The sequence below is a fragment of the Alexandromys fortis genome, unplaced genomic scaffold, assembly GCF_014885135.2.
Source record: "Alexandromys fortis isolate MF-2015 unplaced genomic scaffold, M_Fortis_MF-2015_v1.1 scaffold_9, whole genome shotgun sequence".
Taxonomy (NCBI): domain Eukaryota; kingdom Metazoa; phylum Chordata; class Mammalia; order Rodentia; family Cricetidae; genus Alexandromys; species Alexandromys fortis.
The window spans coordinates 1133643-1152233 of NW_026067892.1; the positions used below are offsets into that span (position 1 = coordinate 1133643).

Below are 18591 nucleotides of genomic sequence, written 5' to 3' on the forward strand. Positions count from 1 at the left end.
ATCTCACTTTGACCCCATGGGCAGGAGGTGAAGGGTGAGACCTCTGGCTGCCCTGTGGACGTTCCCCCTTCTGCAGCCATGACAGGGAGAGGCTCTGGCCTAGGGTATCCGTGAGAAGATGGAGGCCTAGTCTGTGACTGACCGCAGGTCGGCAGGGGTGGGGTGGGGCTGAGGACGGGGCCCTGGTCCAGATGTCCCGTGAGCCTGCCTCCCTGCCTCTCTGTCCAGGTTAGAAAACTGGGGCTTGGGCTCTCAGGCAAGGCCTTCAAAGGGATACTTGGCTCAGGGGGACCCTGAGCTTGCCAGTGTCCCTGGCTGGCACATGCTCCTCACACACTGTAGAAGGAGTGGGGACCGGCCAGCAGGGTCTGCACTGGCCTTCTCAAGCAGGCTTTGAGAAAGCTTAGAGGTGAATTGGCCCAAGGCCTGAGGGCTGATGGGAGGTGGGCTGGTGGCTGTCTTCAGAAGAGGAGGGAGAGGAGGCACTCCAGCGTCCCCCACCCCACCCAGGCCTGACGCATGTCCTGTACCCTCACCTCACACCAGGAGAGCTACCGATGTGGTCTCTACTGGGTGAGGCCTCCTAGGAGGGGCTGTTTGCTCTCAGGGCCCAGGTTCTGAGACAGCTTTATGGTGCCATCTGGGAGATGTAGCATGGGCGGGCCTGACTGGCACAAGGCCATGGCAGAGGGGGACCTGTGGCAGTGAGGACCTGCCCCCCAGCTGTTGCCTGGCCCCAGAAGAGGGAGGGGCTGGGTGAGTGGGGGTCCAGCCCAGAGCTCCAGATGACCAGTGACTTGCGCCAGGTCACATTTGCCCAGGTACGGGTGACGTTGGAGCCAGGGGCCCATGGCAAGGGTGGAACAGAAGACTTGGTCCAGCTACTCAAACCTGGGGCAAGGCCTTGACCTCCCTGGGTCTCAGTTTCCCGTACTGTAAAGTGGGAAGAATTGATACCTTCTCTCTGTGTGGGCTCTCACGGAGCCAGAGGCCAAGGGTATTCCTCAGGCCAGCGAGCCTTGGGTTCCACCTGCTTCTGTCTCCCCAGTACAGGTCAGAGGTCAATGTTGGGTGGTGCCTTCCTCTGTTGTTCTTCACCCTACTTTTTGAGACAGGGTTACCTTTAACCTGGACCTTAACAGTTCAGTTGGACTGGCTCACCGGTCTCTGCACCACAGAGGGTCCTCTGCTTCAACAACAAGCGGTCACCTACTGAGCCAGCTCTCCAGCGGATTTTTTTTTTTTGACAGGACCTTACAGAGCTCAGGTTGACCTCACACTCACTACGCAATTAAGAACGGCCATCAGATTCTGACCCCCCCCCCCATCTCTATCCTTCCAGTCTGGAATTACCGGCAGGTGCCACCATGCCCAGTTCATGTGGTTCTAGGTGAGCACGCTACTAACCAAGTTACATGACCACCAAGTCACATGACCAGCTCCCCTCAACACCCAGAGGTGTTGAATGTGCTTCCTGTCCTCTGAACCCCAGCCTTCGTGGGCTAATTCTGTCTGAGGCACAGCGGGTGAGGCTGAGGGAACTGAGGGGAAGCTGTCACCAGTCCTCCTGGCTGTTACTTCCTCACAACGGTGACATCAGCGCTCCCACACAATGCAGCCAGACACCCATTACCCAACCCCCTCCCAGCCCCAAGTCTCAGAGACACCAGGGCAAAGGCAGCAGAGCCCTTAGGAGCACTAAGACAACGAGTCCCGGTCCTGGAAGTGAAAGGGTTACTCATACCACCTGGCACTGCGGTGCAAGGCTGAGCACCTTCCAGGAGAGCTGGCTGACCCTGGAGACTTCCTTCTGCTGGTCCTTGGAGACCAAGGACCCAGAACCCAGGGTCCAACCCTGGAAGGAAAAAGAGTGGGGGAGGGGGCACCACCCAGGACCAGTGGCCGGCGGGAGTCTTCTCAGGACTGGAGCGTCCTTCTCTACTGTCCACAGACCTTCCTCCTGTCTAGGCTAGCCTCCAGGGCGACCTCAGCAGCACCTGAACCTGACCTTGAAGCTTTCTCCTACAGTTGTCCTTCTGGGTCTGGGGCCCTGGGATGGTGGCCTCTCTCAAGAGCTCAGCAACCCCCATGGCTCCAGGGCCGGATGTCGGATCTCTCCTGCTCATTTCCTTTCGAGCTGTGCCCAGCACATGAGGACATCCTCTCTTGGCGTGGGCCTGTGCGAAGATGTCCCTGTCCACACTTGAACACTGGGGCAAGGCCAGGTGCAGGGCCAGGAGGCTCCCTGCAGGGTCTCGGGATTTGGGGACGGATGCCCCTCACATCAGAACCCTGGAGTGTCCAGCCAAGCCTGCCCTTCCTCCTACTGGACACCGAGGGCAGGCTTGGCTGGACTCTCACTCACCCTACCTGAGCAACACTGAGAAGGCTCAGGATTTTGCTAGGGGACCTATACTTAGCAGGAGTGTGGGAGAGGGAGGGGATCCTGTGGAGAGGTGGGAGGAGCTTCCCTAAATTATTCTGCTCTCGCCTTCTTTCTTTCAAGGTGCATTTTATTATTTATTTATTTTCTAAGTGTGTGTGTGTGTGTGTGTGTGTGTGTGTGTGTGTGTGTAAATGGGAGCATGCAGATTTCAGAGGTATTAGATTCCCCTGGAGCTGGAGTCATGGGCTGTTGAGGGCACTGGGAATCAAACTCAGGTCCTTTGCAAGAGCAGTGTGTGCTCTTAGCTGCTGAGCCTCCAGCTCCTCCCCATCTTTCTCATAGGAAGACTCCAGATTCCTCCAAGCCTTCCTGTGTAGTCCTTGGGCAACCAAGACCTGGCCAAGGGGGCGGCTACAGGTGTTGTTGGGTGAGGGCTCAGGCAGTCCTCCTAAAAGGAATTTGAGGAAAGCCTTGAGGCCATCCGTTCCTACGTGACTGACAGTGGTTGACAACGGCTCCACAGTCTGTGGTACTTTCTCGGTAAGAACCAGGCTGCCCTCTGACCCTTAGTGAGCATGGTTCATTCTCGGGGTGAGGGCAGCTGTAGGAGCATCCAGGATACACCGTGTGATGTGGCAGTCTGCAGTCGGAGAGCTTCTAGGTTAAGCCTTGACTGGAGAGATGGCTCAGGAGTTAAGAGCCCTGGCTGCTCTTCCACAGGACCCCGGGTTCAATTCCAAGCACCCACATGGCAGCTCAGAACTGTCTGTAACTCCATTTCCAGGAAATCCAACACTCACACAGTCATACATGTAGACAAAACACCAAAGCATTAAAAATTAATTTAAAAGAGGTAAAAAATTAAAGTCTCCCCCGATATTACATGAGACATTTACCTTTTCTGAACAGAGACTCCTCTTGTGGGCTCCCCTAGGAAGGCACATTTGGGAGCTGGTGGGGTGCTGGGCCATGTCCACATCTTTCCTTGGGCGATGCTCTCCCGTGTGCACAGGAGAGAGCACAGCAAGCTGGAACAGCAGCTCTGTGTTCTTGATATGTGATGTTGGCGACAAATTTAGCCATCAGAGGTTGTTCTACAAAGCAGAATTCAGAAACGCCTGGATTACAGGGAAACTAAAGTGAAACGGTCGGCAATGAAGCCTGTGTGTGATAGGACTGTGGGCTTTTATCCTTTATATTACTACTATAATCATGACTATGATTGTTTTGGGGATAGGGTCTCCTGTGGCTCACGTGTAAACTTTTTTTAAAGTTTTTTTTTTTAAAGCTTTTCCAGACATGGTTTCTCTGTGTAACAGTCCTAGCTGTCCTAGAACTAGCTCTTTTTTTTTTAATATTTATTTATTTATTTATTTATTTATTTATTTATGTATGTATGTATGTATGTATTATGTATACAATATTCTTTCTGCGTGTATGCCTGCAGGCCAGAAGAGGGCACCAGATCTCACTACAGATGGTTGTGAGTCACCATGTGGTTGCTGGGAATTGAACTCAGGACCTTTGGAAGAGCAGGCAGTGCTCTTAACCGCTGAGCCATCTCTCCAGCCCTAGAACTAGCTCTTGTTAGACTGAGCTGGCCTTGAATTTACAAAGATTCGCCTGCCTCTGCCCCCGAGGGCTGGGATTACAGGTGCATGCCACCACTGCCCGGCTACCGTGGATGGCTTTTAACGCCAGATTCCACTGCCTCCACCTCCCAAGAGCTGCAACTCCAGGCATGTGCACCATGCTTGTACTACACCTGCTGCCTTAGCTGAACAATGTTGGCTTTTCTCTTCTGCAGTGCTAGGGTCTGAATCTGGGCATCACAGATACTAGGCAAGTGCCTTACCATCACAGTGTGAACGTTGGTGTGGACACGTGTTGACACGAGTGTAAAACTACACTGGTTCCCTTCCGTGCTCTACTCGCTAAGCGCTACAGAGACAGGCAGACAGCTGGGGCCACAGGAACACTCCTGAAGCCAGAGCTCTCTGTCTGTGTGGGTATGTTTTTAAATTTTCAGCCTAGTTCCTGTAGTGAGTAGAGCGTGGAACCCTAACCCTGGAGACCTGGTGTTCTTCACTGAGGGACACAGGTGCTGGCTGGAAGCAGGTAGCCACTGCTCCCCTTTCCCCTACCCGGGGGGTCTCATCCAGCAGCTGCAACTTCTCAAACATGCAAATCCCGCCTGCTCCATGCAAACTAGTCCCACGAGAACCTGAGAAGCCAGGCTGCCTGCCCTCAGGGCCCAACTGCCACTGTGATCACTGAGGTCCCCCTCCTCCACAGCAACCCTGGAGCTTGGCAACAAGATCTGAGTCAGCTAGAGACAGCTTCCTTCCCAAGCAACTGCTGATTCTTCTTCCCTGGGGGCCTTGGCATTCCCCGCTGGCTCTCTTGTCAGGAAGGGAGTCTGGGGGCAGAGGCTAGCACCGATGTGACTTTGGGGAACCCTGAAATATAGGAATGTTCATTGCCCCCTGCCATGGTGCTGGAGGCAGGTAAGTTCCCCGCAGGAACTCTTTCCTGGTCCACTCTTTAGTCTACCTAAGTCCCCACAGGTGCTGACCCCACCCCCACAAAGGTATTTCTAGTCCTCGAGGACCCACGGAGAGAGGAGGGACTGGACAGGAGCTCACCACAGAATTCCTGCTAAATTAGTTGTGGCTCCAAAGCCACCATCTCCTCAGAACTGCTGCAGCCCCAAGCCTTCATCCTGGACACAGGGTCCTGGTAGACAGCGCTCAGCCTTCAGTGGTGGGAGAAAGCAGGCAAGCATGGGTGGGGCTGGCTGCTGCATGGTGCCCTTCTGGCCGTGGCATCCAGGCAGAGCTCAGGATCTGGTACTGCTCCTGTGAACACCTGATACAGATGTGTCAGCCCTGTATCCCACCCCGGGAAAGGGTGAAGCACAGTGGTCCAACCAGTTCCCACGCAGAGGTGTCCAGTCTGTCATTCCCCATTTAACAGATTAGACACAAGGCTTTGGTGTCAGCACCTGACCCCCAACCCGTCACTCAGCAGCACTCAGAGTCCTGCTGCCTGCGAGCTGAGAGCAGAGGCCCTGGAGGAGTGGGAGTGTGGGCTCATGCTTGCAAGGGAGGCCTGGTCAAAGCGGAGGCCGAGGCACATGCCTGGCATGGCACGCCCTGTACCAGGAGGGTGGCCTAATGCTGGACAGCTCACTCTGCTTCCCACCCCTCCACCTGCTGGTAAAGATCTCATTGTTCAGCTCCTGTCCTCTCCTGGGGACTGTGACTGTCTAGTGCCTCAGGGATCTGAGGTGCGTTGATCATTGGGGCAGGTAAGCATGGCCCCATGGGCCCCTCTCACACCATTTTCAGCCATTGATGGCAGTTCCTAAGAAGGGAGCATCCCTGGACTGTTATGACCTCAGCTGGTCCCACGGTTCAGAGCTCTCTGACTTCCCCTTCGGAGATGGATATGAATATGCAGGTTCATAGCCATCTATGGCAGTGTTTCTCAACCTGTGGAATACAACCATTTCAGTGGTCACATATCAGATATTGACAGTATTATTTTTGTTGTTATTGGTTTGTTTTGTTTTTCAGGACAGGGTTTCTCTGTGTAGCCCTGGCTGTCCTAGAACTCGCTCTGTAGACCAGGCTGGCCTTGAACTCACAGATTCAACTACCTCTGCCTCCTGAGTGCTGGAATTAAAGAAAGGTGTGTACCACTACCACCTGGCTGTTTGTTTTTAAGATAGGGTTTCTCTGTGTAGTCTTGGCTATCCTGGAATTCACTCTTTAGACCAAGCTCAAATTGAGAGACTCATTGGCCTCTGACTCCTGAATGCTAGGACTAAAGGCGTGCACCGGCACCGCCCAGCTGTGTTGCTACTTCATAACTTTGTTGCTACTGTTAAGAATTGTAATGTAGGGGGCTGGAGAGATGGCTCAGTGGTTAAGAGCACCGCCTGCTCTTCCAAAGGTCCTGAGTTCAATTCCCAGCAACCACATGGTGGCTCACAACCATCTGTAATGAGATCTTGTGCCCTCTTCTGGCCTGCAGGCAGAGTACTGAGAATACTGTATACATAATAAATAAATAAATCTTAAAAAAAAATAATTGTAATGTAGGCTGGAGAGATGGCTCAGTGGTTACGAGCACGTACTGCTCTTCCAGGGGACTTGAGTTCAATTCCTGTTTCTTGAACAGTCTTGTCTGCCCACGTCCCACTTAGGGACCTAGGGCTGTCACGAGAGCCTTTAGTGCTTGCTCTTCTACTCGCCCAGCTGGTCAAGGCTGGTTGGGTCACAGAGGCCAGGTGAGGGATGGGCCTTCTCAGGAACAGAGCGGGAGCCCAAGAACAACAGGAACTGGGCAGGGAGGTGGCACAATTGCTTGTTTTGTCAGGAGGGCTGGGTCCCCGACCATTGTAGCTGCCCCCCATCTCCCAGACTCAGCTGAGAGCCCCCTCCCTGTCACCTAGCCCGCGTGGGAATGTCTCAGGCCAGGAGCTACCACTGAACTTAACTCCTCTCTCCCAGGGCCCAGTGACTTCTTGACAGGTTACAGCCCCAAAGATAAACAGATTCTGCCAGGCAAATAACTGTTCAGGAGCAGGGGTGCTGGGGATGATGACCCAGGTGACAGGGTGGGGTCCCTCCCCTGCAGAAAGCAAATAGCTGTTGGCACCTGGGAGGAAGCAGCGTCCTCACCTGTCACGGGTGAGGACACTTGTGGGGGTCCTGGGACAATATCTGAGGTGCTTCCTGGGAACTCTTGCATCAGCTCTTGGCACAGGGGAACAGCTCATTGTGAGGCCTATCTCCCCCAAATCTGTGTTTAGAGGTTCCCTGGGCTGCCAGGGGACACAGCCAGGCAGTTCTCTCCCCCATCCAGAGCTGTGAGACACAGGAGGCCCTTTTCCCTGAGTGTGCTCTCTACAACCAACCCAGGTAGCGATGGTAAGAACTTTCTTGAGACAGGGTCTCGTTCTAGAACGTTTGATCCTCTTGCCTCCACTCCCCACGTACTAGGATTATTACCGGCCAGATTCCAGCTCTGAACTCTGAAGTTAAGACTTGGCAGCATCTGCTCTCGACTGGCCACTGAAACCTTTCTGATTGCCTTGAGTTCCAAGGTCACGAAGCTGGCTCCTTGCTCATTTGCCAACTGCCTGCGGGGTGTTCCTAGCTCTCAGGTTTCCAGACCAGCCTGGAAACCTGTGCAGTAGTGAGCAGTGAGGAACACCCAGGAAAGATACCCAGCCACCATGGGAACCAAGTAAGAGGCATGCATCTTCCAAATCCAGGAAGCCAGGAGCTCAGGTGGAATAGGGAAGCGCTCTTGTCCCTGGCTTTTTTTTTTCCCAAGTGGATGAAGGCCAAGGTGCTGTCTCTAGCATTGCCCTCCGGCTGTGCTCGGCTGTGCCTGCTGGTTGACCAACCCAAGAGTGCTCTGGTGGCACACAGAGCATTTGGAATCTACCGTTTTAAGGCTGACTTCTTGTTAATCACTCTTACCTAGTGATTGTCCCTGGGCTGTGGCACTATTTTTGGGAGGTTGTAGAACCCTTAGGAACTGGGGCCAAGCTAGCTGAAACATCTCATTAGGCACGCGCCTTTGAAAGGAACAGGTCTGGCCGTCTGTCTGGGTCGGCCAGCACCTGCCATCCTACCACCCACCAGAGACTGAGCATCCTTGCTCAGGCCTCAAGCCCCCAAAGCCATCACAGTAAGTCTTCCTTCCCGTGTTGGGCACGGGCACAGCTATCCTGCAGTAACTAATACGGATCAGGGTTTGCTTCCCTCTGCAAGTGTGCACTAGAGCTACTGTGGGGGGCACAGGACAACAGGAGCTGAGGGTGCAATAAAACTCACACACACACACGAGAAAGTTTTTTTTGTGTTAATTTAATCATACAAATATTCATTTACATGGAAAGGAAAACCTCATCTTCATCTCCTACTAGGCACCACAAGGCCCCACCAGAACCCACCACTGTCCAGGTGGGAGGGGCAGCAGGCTGCTCCCACATTCACCCAAAGAAACAAGGGGTAACAGGGAAAGGGTGGGGACAGCACATTAGTCTGCATTTGTGAGCCCTGGCAACCCTCTCATCCTGCTGGGAGCTCAGGCTAAATTTGGGGGTCTTTACACTCATGTCTACTTCCCACCTTGGCCACCAGCTGTGTTGGTGAAAAGTGTCTGGGTTATGGTTACAGCCAGTCTGTACAGGAGGAGAGGAAGCTGTTTTAGTAGAAAAATGCCCCAAATTCAATTGTCCCCATGGCAAAAAGAAAACAGGCATGCACACGTGCACACACACCTACACATACATACCTCACTCCACACAGAGATTCTTCCCAAGTCTGCGCTCCACCCCTCATTTCCCCACTGGGGTCAGGCCCTTTACCACCTGAAACCTGGTGTCTGCCTCACCTCGTGGGTGCCAGACCAGGGATCCTGCCAAAAGGCGGCCTAGTGCACATGAAGGCTCTAAGGGACTGCAGAAAGAGTGAAACCCGGGAAGCCATGGATCAAGGATTGCACCTGCTCTGGCCTTCTGAATGAGCTACCTCTCATGGATACACAGACAGGACTTGGTTGTGGGAAGGAAGCCAGGGTACCTGAGCCATTACATTTTCCAGGTGAGGTTGCTACAAGCGGGAAGGGGCACAAGAAGGGAAGGACACTCGGTGGCAGTGGCCCACAATGTCCTTGCTGGAACACTGAGAAAGGAAGGTATCTAGTAGGGGACAGATGGGGAAGCCAGAGAGCCAGGGTTGAAGCCTCTCATGATTCCAAGAGGGCAGCTGGAGACGCGCTGCTCCAAGGCCAGGAAGCAGAAAGAATAGGGCATGCGTGTGCTTTAGGGTGGCAGTGTCCTTAGGAGAATGGGCCTAAGAAGGCCCTCAGACAAAAGCCCCCTGAGATTTGTGGCTTGGGCACCTGTTAGGGGCTGCCTTTGGCTCAAGGGTCCAAGTGTGCAGAGGAAATAGGGTCCCCGAGAAGCCCCAATTTACTGGAAAACCAGCTACAATACCCTTCTCCATGGCCTTCTCCACCTGCCCAGGGACTTCTTCAATGAAACAAAGCTTACTGTTGGCTGCTTTTTTGGGACATGAAAAGGTGAGGGGGGATTTTCGTACAAGCTTCTTTCTTTCACAATCAAGTGTTTAAAATCAAATAGTCTCAGAAGAGAATGAGGAGCAACAAACAAACACCACACACTTGGAACTCAAACATCCAGACAGAGACAGACCGGCAGTCCTGCACCCACACCCAGGCTAACGAACCTCACACCCTGGTCTCCCTGATCTGCTCACAACCCTGGAGCACATGGGGGCTGGAGGCAGGCAGGGGACCTGCAGCCACACAAATCCACATCCCAGGCTCTCTCATCACTAACTTAGGGAAGGAGGGGTTAAGAAGAGGGACTTTGCATATTCTTGTATCTTTGGCAGTCAGCTGTTCTAGCCTGGTTTAAGATTCCCATGGAGACATCCATATTTCAGCCTGCTTGGAGTTCATGGGACATTAGTGGGCACTGCACCTGCCCAGGGAGCAAATGCCTATACTCCGGCTGGGCTGCAACTTGCCACCCCAAACTAAGCAACCTCTGCCAGAGGAGGTCTTTTTATTTCCGCCTGACTGTGGCCTCTCAGGCAGTGGTCAGCAGCGGGGCTCCCAGCTGGGGCAGTATTATCATTCTTTCGTAGCTCGGACTCCACTAATAGGTCATGAGAACGTCACAAGGACATGTGGGGGGACACAGGGAGGGAGCTGTGTGATAAGAGAAGCAGGGCACAGTTCACACTTGATGAATTACAACCCTGTGTGCATGAAGCACAAGCACACACCCCGAGAGAGCGAGGGAAAGATGGGCCACGGCATGAAGGGCCACACTCCCTCTGCCAAGAGAAACACGGGAGGAAGCAGTCCCAGCTGTCACAAGTGTGCAAAAGGACACCTGCCAGACTGTCCTCCAGGCTTCTGCTGGCCACACAGGAAGTCTGGATTCAGAGAGTGCTGCTGCTAAGAAGCCCCAAGGCCGACAGATACAAATGTCCAGGGTGTAAATCAAGAGGAGACTGAAAAGAGAGGAAAGGTGATATCTTATCGGCAGATGCCACTAAGAACAATTGAGGTCAGACTGTGCAGCCAGGTGGGGGCGGGCACAGCACGAGCCTAGCAACGCTGACTGGCAGAGTCCCCAGACATGCCACGCCAGCCTCACCACACTGTGAATGGCTTCCAGAGCAAGCACTGCTCTGTAGAGCACGCCGTCCTCCACTTAAAAGAAACACCGGGAAGCGGGGAAGACTAACATGTGCTCAGAACTACAACCTCTCTGTAGGCAAAATAATTTTTGTTTAAAAAGATGGCTTATTTTCCCCCATTTTAAATCTCTTCCCCTTCCCAAATGACCTAACAACTCATTAGACTGACGTCATCACCCAAACCCAAGGTGGCTGCGAGGATTTCTTCTTGGTTGCCAACACCATTCCTGCAGTTCAGCACTCACACATGCATACTGAGCTCACTCAAAACTAGTCTTTCTTCCTCTTCTTCCGTGATTGGGGGGGTGGGTGGGGGTTTGAGCCAGGGGTCCGTGCGATGTGCTTGCTCTGCAATCCAGAGGAACCCCTCACCCTCTCCCCCCAAAGTCAGGCCTTCTGTCTTTTGTTAACTTTTCTTCTTGCTGAGACCCGTTTAAGACTGGCCGAAGGGGTAAGGCCCGTGGAGCCCCTGGAAGAGAGTGAAGACAGTCAGTGATGAAGACACCAGTACCGCCTCGTCAGCAAACCCAGTCCCACTCAGAGCTGTAAGGGTCACAAGGATCAGGATGAGCCCAGCTGCGAAGTTTCCCACTGAATCCCAGCAGCCTCAGAGAGGAGAGGTGGGAGAGACCTGCTCCTGTGACAGGAAGTTCACCTGATGCCCACTTTCTCCCAGCCAGGCTGCAAAACTTCATATGTCCTCACAACGGGTTCTGAGACCTCTCCACTGCAAGATGATGCAGAGGATGAAGACGATGCGGCCAAGCCCGAGGACCCGAGTTCAATGCCTGGACTCCCCACGGTCCCACAAGCTGTCCTCTGACTCTGACACATGCACACGCTGTGGCATACACAAAACAAATACAATAAAAAGTTCAGCAACTGCTGTTTCCCAGCATCTGCCCCACGCTGACGGCCCTTAGGGCTGCTCTCTTCCCTTGGCAGCTGCTAGGAGGTGGAGCTCAGGACTGAGCACCAGTGAGCTGTCCCTCCTACCACATTGCAAATGCACAAGCTGCTTACTTTCTTTGTCCTTTGTTTTGCTTAAGACAGGGTCTACTACGTAGCCTGGTATGGACTTGTTCTTCAGACTGATTTATAAGGGTATGTACCTCCATGAGCTTATGCACACCACATGCAAGCAGGGGCCGTTGGAGGCCAGAAGCAGGCGCTGGGTCCCTTGGAACTCAAGTTACAGGTGAGTGCTCGCAAGCAAAGTGTTCTTGCTGAGCCACCTGGCCAGCCCTTGGACTGGAATCCCAATCCCTTCCCTCAGCCTCCCAAATGCTGGAATTATATATAGGCCCCATCCCCAAGGCACTTTCTGTGTTCTTTGGATAAGTGGTAAAGACTTCCATCTCACCTTCCCTATGTTAAGAACAAAACTCTAGGGGGCTGGAGAGATGGTTCAGAGGTTAAGAGCATTGCCTGCTCTTCCAAAGGTCCTGAGTTCAATTCCCAGCAACCACATGGTGGCTCACAACCATCTGTAATGGGGTCTGGTGCCCTCTTCTGGCCTGCAGGCATACACACAGACAGAATATTGTATACATAATAAATAAATAAATAAATATTTTTTTAAAAAAAGAACCAAACTCTACTGGGCAGTGGTGGCACACAGCTTTAATCCCAGCACTTAGGAGGCAGAGGCAAGCTAATCTCTGAGCTCAAGACCAGTTCGGTTTACAGAGAGATCCAGAACAGCCAGTGCTACAGAGAAACCTTGTCTTGAAGAAAAAGCAACCCTCCCCACAAAAGAAAGAGGAGGAAGAGCAAACTCCACAGTAAGTCAGCACCAGAACCAGCACAGGACTGACATGTCTCCCCTTTCCCTGGGTGGACTCGCTCAAAGCAAAGGTCCAAAAGGACAGCTACACCAGGGTCCTGGACTCCACCGCGGGCTAGCAGCAACAGATCTCCATGGAGAACACTCGAGACCAGGCCATCCCATGAGTGGTCAGAGGGAGCTAACTGGTGCTTGGTATCCATCCAAAGCACCCTAATCTAAATATGACCCACAATGGGAAAAAATATGGGCGAAGAGCTTTCAAAGGTCAGCGTGCTTTAAATAATTAGGGCCATTCTTTAACAGAACTGTGGCTACAGCGGAGCCAGGATGGCGATTTTATGTCCCAGGGTGGTGCCTGGCCTTAAGGGGTGAACTGGTAACTGAACAAGGACAGGTACTGCTCAGGACACCTGGAATCTCAGATTCCCATAAGTCAGGCCCTTCTAAAGCTGGTTCTGTTGATCAGTTTGAGGGGACACAAGTGCGGGACCACCCATCAGTCTGTCAACGTTGTGGAGGCTGGGGGTGGGGGTGGGACTAGTGGAAGACACAACCCTCCAGTCACCAGTGGTGCTAGATGTTCCCCACTCTGCATGTGCATGTGACCCCAGAGGGCACTCCCCCCCCCAACCTGACTCTTCCATTTTCCAGATTCTGGGAGCTGACACAGTGTCGGGCTAAGAAGCTGAAAACCAGTATCCCAAGAAAAATACCATCTGAGGCCAGAGCTACTAAGAATGGAAACATGAAGTAATGATTTTTCTCCCATTGCAAAGTACTGAATAACAGAAGTATGGTATGTCTCTACCTGCTTGACAATATCACTGTGTGTGTGTGTGCATGCACACACGCATAACCAACAGACACGATGGGGAGGAAGGGAAGGCAGACATTGGGCATCAACTATTCACAGGTGCTGCAGTAGCACCGGACAGACACATGAATCTCTAGTACATGAAGAGGAGTTGTTTGATGTTTAGAAAGACTGCGGGCCCTTGCACCAGTAGGCAAATGAAGGCTGCAACTACTCTGGCAACCACCGCTGCAGCCCCTGGTGGCTCTGCCAAACACGAGCTCTCAGACTCCATCTCATGGGCTTTGATGGGAGGCTCCCCTGCACCAGCAAGAACACAGAGCTGAAGGCAAGCCGCTTTGACTCAACACTTCCAGGCAGCAGCTACTCGCCCAGAACGACCCACGACCCAGGGAGGTAGCTAGACTGGGAACCAACACACTCACTCACAGGGGAAGGAAGAGCAGGCAGTGCTTGTTTCTGATGAGGAACCTCCCCAGCCCTCTCCACAGTGTGTGCAGCCTTCCCAGGCCCGTGGCTTGTCTAGGAATATGTAATAAGGGAGCATGACTTTCAAACAGCTGCCCCCCCCCCATTTAATAGAAAAGGTGAGATTTATGCACTGGGCAGGGACAGGGATAAAGAAGTGCATTCTCAGAACTCCACCTGTTGTGGGACCCTCAAGACCACCCAGCGTGACTCTAACTGGCTTAATTTATGGTTATCCTTGGCTCTCTAACAACTGAGGTTCTATGTCTTCGGGAAAGAAAAAGCCATGAAATTCTCCTTCCAACAAATAGTAGTGTACCAAAGAGCTGCTATTAAGTGGTGCAGGGAGGGGCTTGAGGAACAAGGTCTTTTCCCTCCCGAGTGGGGTTTTTTTTTTTTTTTTTTTTTTTTTCCCCCAGACAGGGTTTCTCTGTAGCTTTGGAGCCTGTCCTGGAACTAGCTCTTGTAGAACAGGCTGGCCTCGAACTCAGAGATTTGCCTGTCTCTGCCTCCCAAGTGTGGTGGAATTAAAGGTGTGAGCTACCACCGCCTGGCTCCTCCTGAGTTTTAACTACCATCACGTGGGAGGGAGGGAGGGAGGGAGGGACCAGCTGTTTCAAAACCATGTTGTGACAGAGACTCCCTGCATGCAGGGTTGTATGTGTCATGAGCAGACCACAGACCACAGGCAACACTACACCAGTGGCAGAGGAAAGTCAGCCAAAGGTTCCAAGAACAGTGTGTTAAACGGCCTGTGGCAGGAGGCCAAATGGGAAGTGCTTTTCCTACCCGAGGCACAGGAGAGACATTCCGAATGCAAGACTCAGCGCATCTCAGAACAGGTTCTGGTAGCCAGGTCTGCAGCAGGTGGCCCACTGCTGGCGTCTAGTGACACACCTGCATCTCACCAATCTATCTGGACTGGGATGGATCATGGTGTCTCCACTTCTCCAGCACCAGGACTCGGCACACCACTGCACCCAGTTTTTATGTGGGTGCTTGGGACATTGGGTAGTTTCACAAGTCACTGAAGTGTGCATTTTACCCACTGAGCTGCCTCCTGAGCTCCAGCTTTTGCTTGTAGGAAGAGGAGAAGCCAGACTCTTCCTGGCCTGTAGAAGTGACAGAAGATGGTACTGGAGAGATCAGAACTCAACTCTGACCCAAACAAAAATGAATCCAGTGAGGTATGGAAAGCCACCTTCCCAACCAAGGCTGCCAGGACACCAACCCAGTGAGGAACTTTCTCATTGAATTTAGATCTATGCCTGCCAGGAAGGAACACTTAGGCCTGCAGTAGCTGAGTGGACTCTTCCCAACCTCAGTCTTGCAAGGCTTTGGAAAGAGCAGCTGCCAAGGTTGTGGGCAGCCCAAGCACACATTAGCCAGAGAGCAGGGGGTGAGGTGCTCCAGTCGGCTTGCAAGGAACACAACCAGTCACGCGGAGGGAAGGGATGATTCTGCACCACTTCAGGTGAATGAACGAAGTGACTGCATCAGGTCCTGGCTGGTCTGTCCATAATGCAATGTTAACTACTGTAAACCACGAACAGTATTTCTAAAATACTTTATTGTGTATAAACAAGTTCACTCCAACTCATCTTTCTTTTCCAAGAACAATGTGAGATCTAGCACGTGGCTGCTGAGGTGCATGGTGGTAGCATGACCCTCAGGGGCTGTCCAGGGTCAAGCCCTAGGAATATTTGAGGAAAAGATCTAGTATTTCCGAGCAAGTCAGCAAAGCAAACCCAACATCAACTGTCTCTGACATCACGATGCTGGCCCTATGGGGCAGCAAGATTTACTGCTTGCCTATGAGTGTCTTCTGTGAGGGGCACCTGAAAACACAGGAATCCTGAAACATGGTGGGAAAAAAAAACCAAAAAGACAAAAACAAAAATCACTCTTGGCCAAAAGGGGTGTATCCGAATGTGAAATGCTTCTCCTGAGAAATGTTATGGACTCCCGCAACCAGACTTTGGAATATCTCTCTCTATGTACATGATGAACTGGCTGAGGGGTGGAACCCAAACTGACCACCATTTATTTATATCTCGTGTGTGGCTTACTCTTGAAGGTAATTTTATGCAGTGTTTGACAATTTTTATACGAAACAACAATTCCTGATATAGAACTTCCCATGTGAGGAATCCTGTTGGTATTCAGAAGTCTCCGGTTTTGCATTTCTGTACTAATAGTCACTAGTAGTCACCAGGAAAGCCACACTAATTGTGCAGCAAATACACTAGAACGAGCTTTGCTTCTTTTTGTCTCTCCTCTCAGTCCCTTTTCACAGCAACCATTACCACACTCCGCCCACGGAGCCCATCCCACCTACATCTTGTACTAAAAATGAATAAGAAAAGCTGTGCTGGGGACTCAGCTCTTGTCTTTTATCTGAGGGAATGGTCAAGAGGAGGCCAAAATTCCTTTCAAGAAGGACATGGACATGTCACCAAGACCTTTTGGGCTCAGTCCTTCCCCCATGTAAAAACTTGCTTAGACAAACCACCACAACACGGAGACTTTCATACACCTGTCTTTATTTTGCTTTAGTTGTGATTTGGGATAGATAGATAGATGATAGATAGATAGATAGATAGATAGATAGATAGATAGATAGATAGATAGATAGATAGTCAGTCAGTCCTGACAGGCTGGGCAATGGTGGCTTGCACCTTTAATCCCAGCATCACTCAGGAGACAGAGGCAGGTGGCCTGGTCTACAGAGTGAGTTCCAGGACAGCCAGAGCAGCACAGAGAAACCCTGCGTGCGGGGATGGGGGAAACCCACACAGGATCATTAGCTGCACGCAAGAAACCCCCCACCCCCATGCACCAATGGCAGCACATAACACTACAAGCCCTCCTCTTTGATTTGCCTTCCCAGTGCTCCTTGTGTGTGGCTTCCAGGTACTGAATGCAAACACAGAAGAGTACAAGTTTCACAGGAAGTCCTGCCCTGATCCCAAACTGCACAAAGTGTGAAGGAAGGGCTGGCCATCCAGGACCAGAGAATGTCCGGCATGATGGAATCCAAGACTCTCATGAATGAGAAATGGAATTACATGCTGGGGTAATGAGGACAACCAGCGGGGTCAAAATACTCGAGTCCTGCTCACGGGGCTTGCTGATGGCATGGCAGGGCTACTTCAAGCAGGTGGGAACTTCTAAAGGTGCCCCCAAGTTCAAAGATGTCTACGTGCTAGCCAAGGGTAAGTGCGGGAAGCCTGCTTTACGCATGAGGACTATGGTAGCCTTGGGTCATGTCCTCCTGATCCTGTCAAACTGCTTAAAAGGTTAACTCAGTTATGAGAGTGTTCTCTGTCTTTTAAAAGCCTTGTAAAACTACTTTTTATTCTTATCTCTATAACAATTTTCCCAATTGGTCTTAACTAACTTTTGTTGCTGCTAAGGAACCTGTCTGTCCACCTAACAATCCAACCCTTCCATATCCACGCCAGCCTATCCGACCTGTCACCCACAAAGTTTTGCTCTCTCCTCCACCCCTGCACCCTTCCCCTGCTAGTCCACACATCCCTCCTCTCTCCTCTGCCCATTCCAGTTCTCACAACAGCTGCTGCCTTCAACCTTCCCCTGATCTAGTTAACTAAGTTGCCATAAGGAGTCAAACTCAAATACTGCAGCTTCAGCACCATTTGAGGGCCAGGGTTAGTTAGGCTCAGCAGGTAGCCTATATAGAGCAGCCTTAAGCGAGAAACCCTGCCCCCTGCCCCCATCAACAAACCAAACCACTAAGGGAAGTTCTATAAGCAGGTGGAGGGTTTCTGGCCGAGTTTGACTCCCCCTCAGTAAAGACTCTAGAATGCTTTTGGGATTTATGGTCATGACCTCGGCTAACTGTAAGTATGCTAAAATCCAGGTGAGATGCCAGGGAACCGAGCTCTCTCTGGCATCTCCTAGATTAAGAGAGAAGGAAACCAATCAGGAGAGGCGCTCACCCAAGGGTCTGACCATGTAGACACCATAAGCTGAAGCTCTAACACCACCCAGACTCTGCCTGCTTCCTCTAGGACTCCACTCAGGTTCCTCTGTCAACTACTGTCCCTCAAGCCATCATAACTGAGAGAAGAAAGTTGATTCTCTTCTTGTCCCAGTCAGCCGTGCTGGTGAAATCTTGCTGTTCCCAAGCAGCACTATGGGAGCCGCTTCACTGTGCTGTGTCTTTTCACAATTAAAGTGACCCTCCTTTGACAGACCTCAAGAGTTTGGAAATTCCCCTCACCCTTTTAAAGCACAACTCACTCACCAGAGCTGGGTGGTTTGGCCAGAGTCCTCTGAGCTTTCTTGTATGTACTTTTCCTTGAATTCATTTCAAATTCACTACTTATCAAGACACCACTTTCTTTCTTTTTGGTTTTTTGAGAAAGGGTTTCTTTGTGTAGCCCTGACTATCCTCGAAGTCACAGAGCTCCGCCTGCCTCAGTCTCCCAAGGGCTGGGATTAAAGGTGTGCGCCAACACCCATCAAGACATCAATCACTTTCTTCACTGCTGTGAACCGGAGGGTTTTCTCTTCTCCAATGCTCAATGGGCAGAGGATCGAGCTGGATGACCAATTCAATTTGCAAGTTGCCCTTTTACATGAGCCATGCATGCATACCCACATTCGTACACAAATAAACAAATGTTCAACAGAAAAAAAAACTTGAAAGATAGAGAAGTTGGAGAGATGGCTTAGCAGTTAAGAACGTTTGGACCAGTGTTCAGGTCCCAGCATCCTCATCAGGTAGCTCACAACTGCCTATAACTCAAGTTTCAGAGAATCTAATACCCTCTTCTGTGTGGGCACCTGCACATGCATGCCATACACATACAGATACACACATACACATCAAAAATAAATAAATTCTGAAAAA

The 18591-nt window shown here is 51.6% G+C and overlaps 1 protein-coding gene across 4 annotated transcripts in view; it reads right to left on the reverse strand.

Annotated features, from left to right (window-relative positions):
- Window positions 1–9482: 9482 nt before the first annotated feature.
- The window catches only part of Ilrun (inflammation and lipid regulator with UBA-like and NBR1-like domains), a 65387-nt gene continuing 56278 nt past the window's right edge, over window positions 9483–18591 (reverse strand). For all 4 annotated transcript variants that reach the window (XM_050141303.1, XM_050141320.1, XM_050141313.1 and 1 more), the window contains one exon: window positions 9483–11110. In XM_050141303.1, coding sequence (XP_049997260.1) covers window positions 11075–11110 — 36 coding nt within the window. In that variant the 3' untranslated portion in view covers window positions 9483–11074. The remainder of the gene's footprint in view (window positions 11111–18591) is intronic.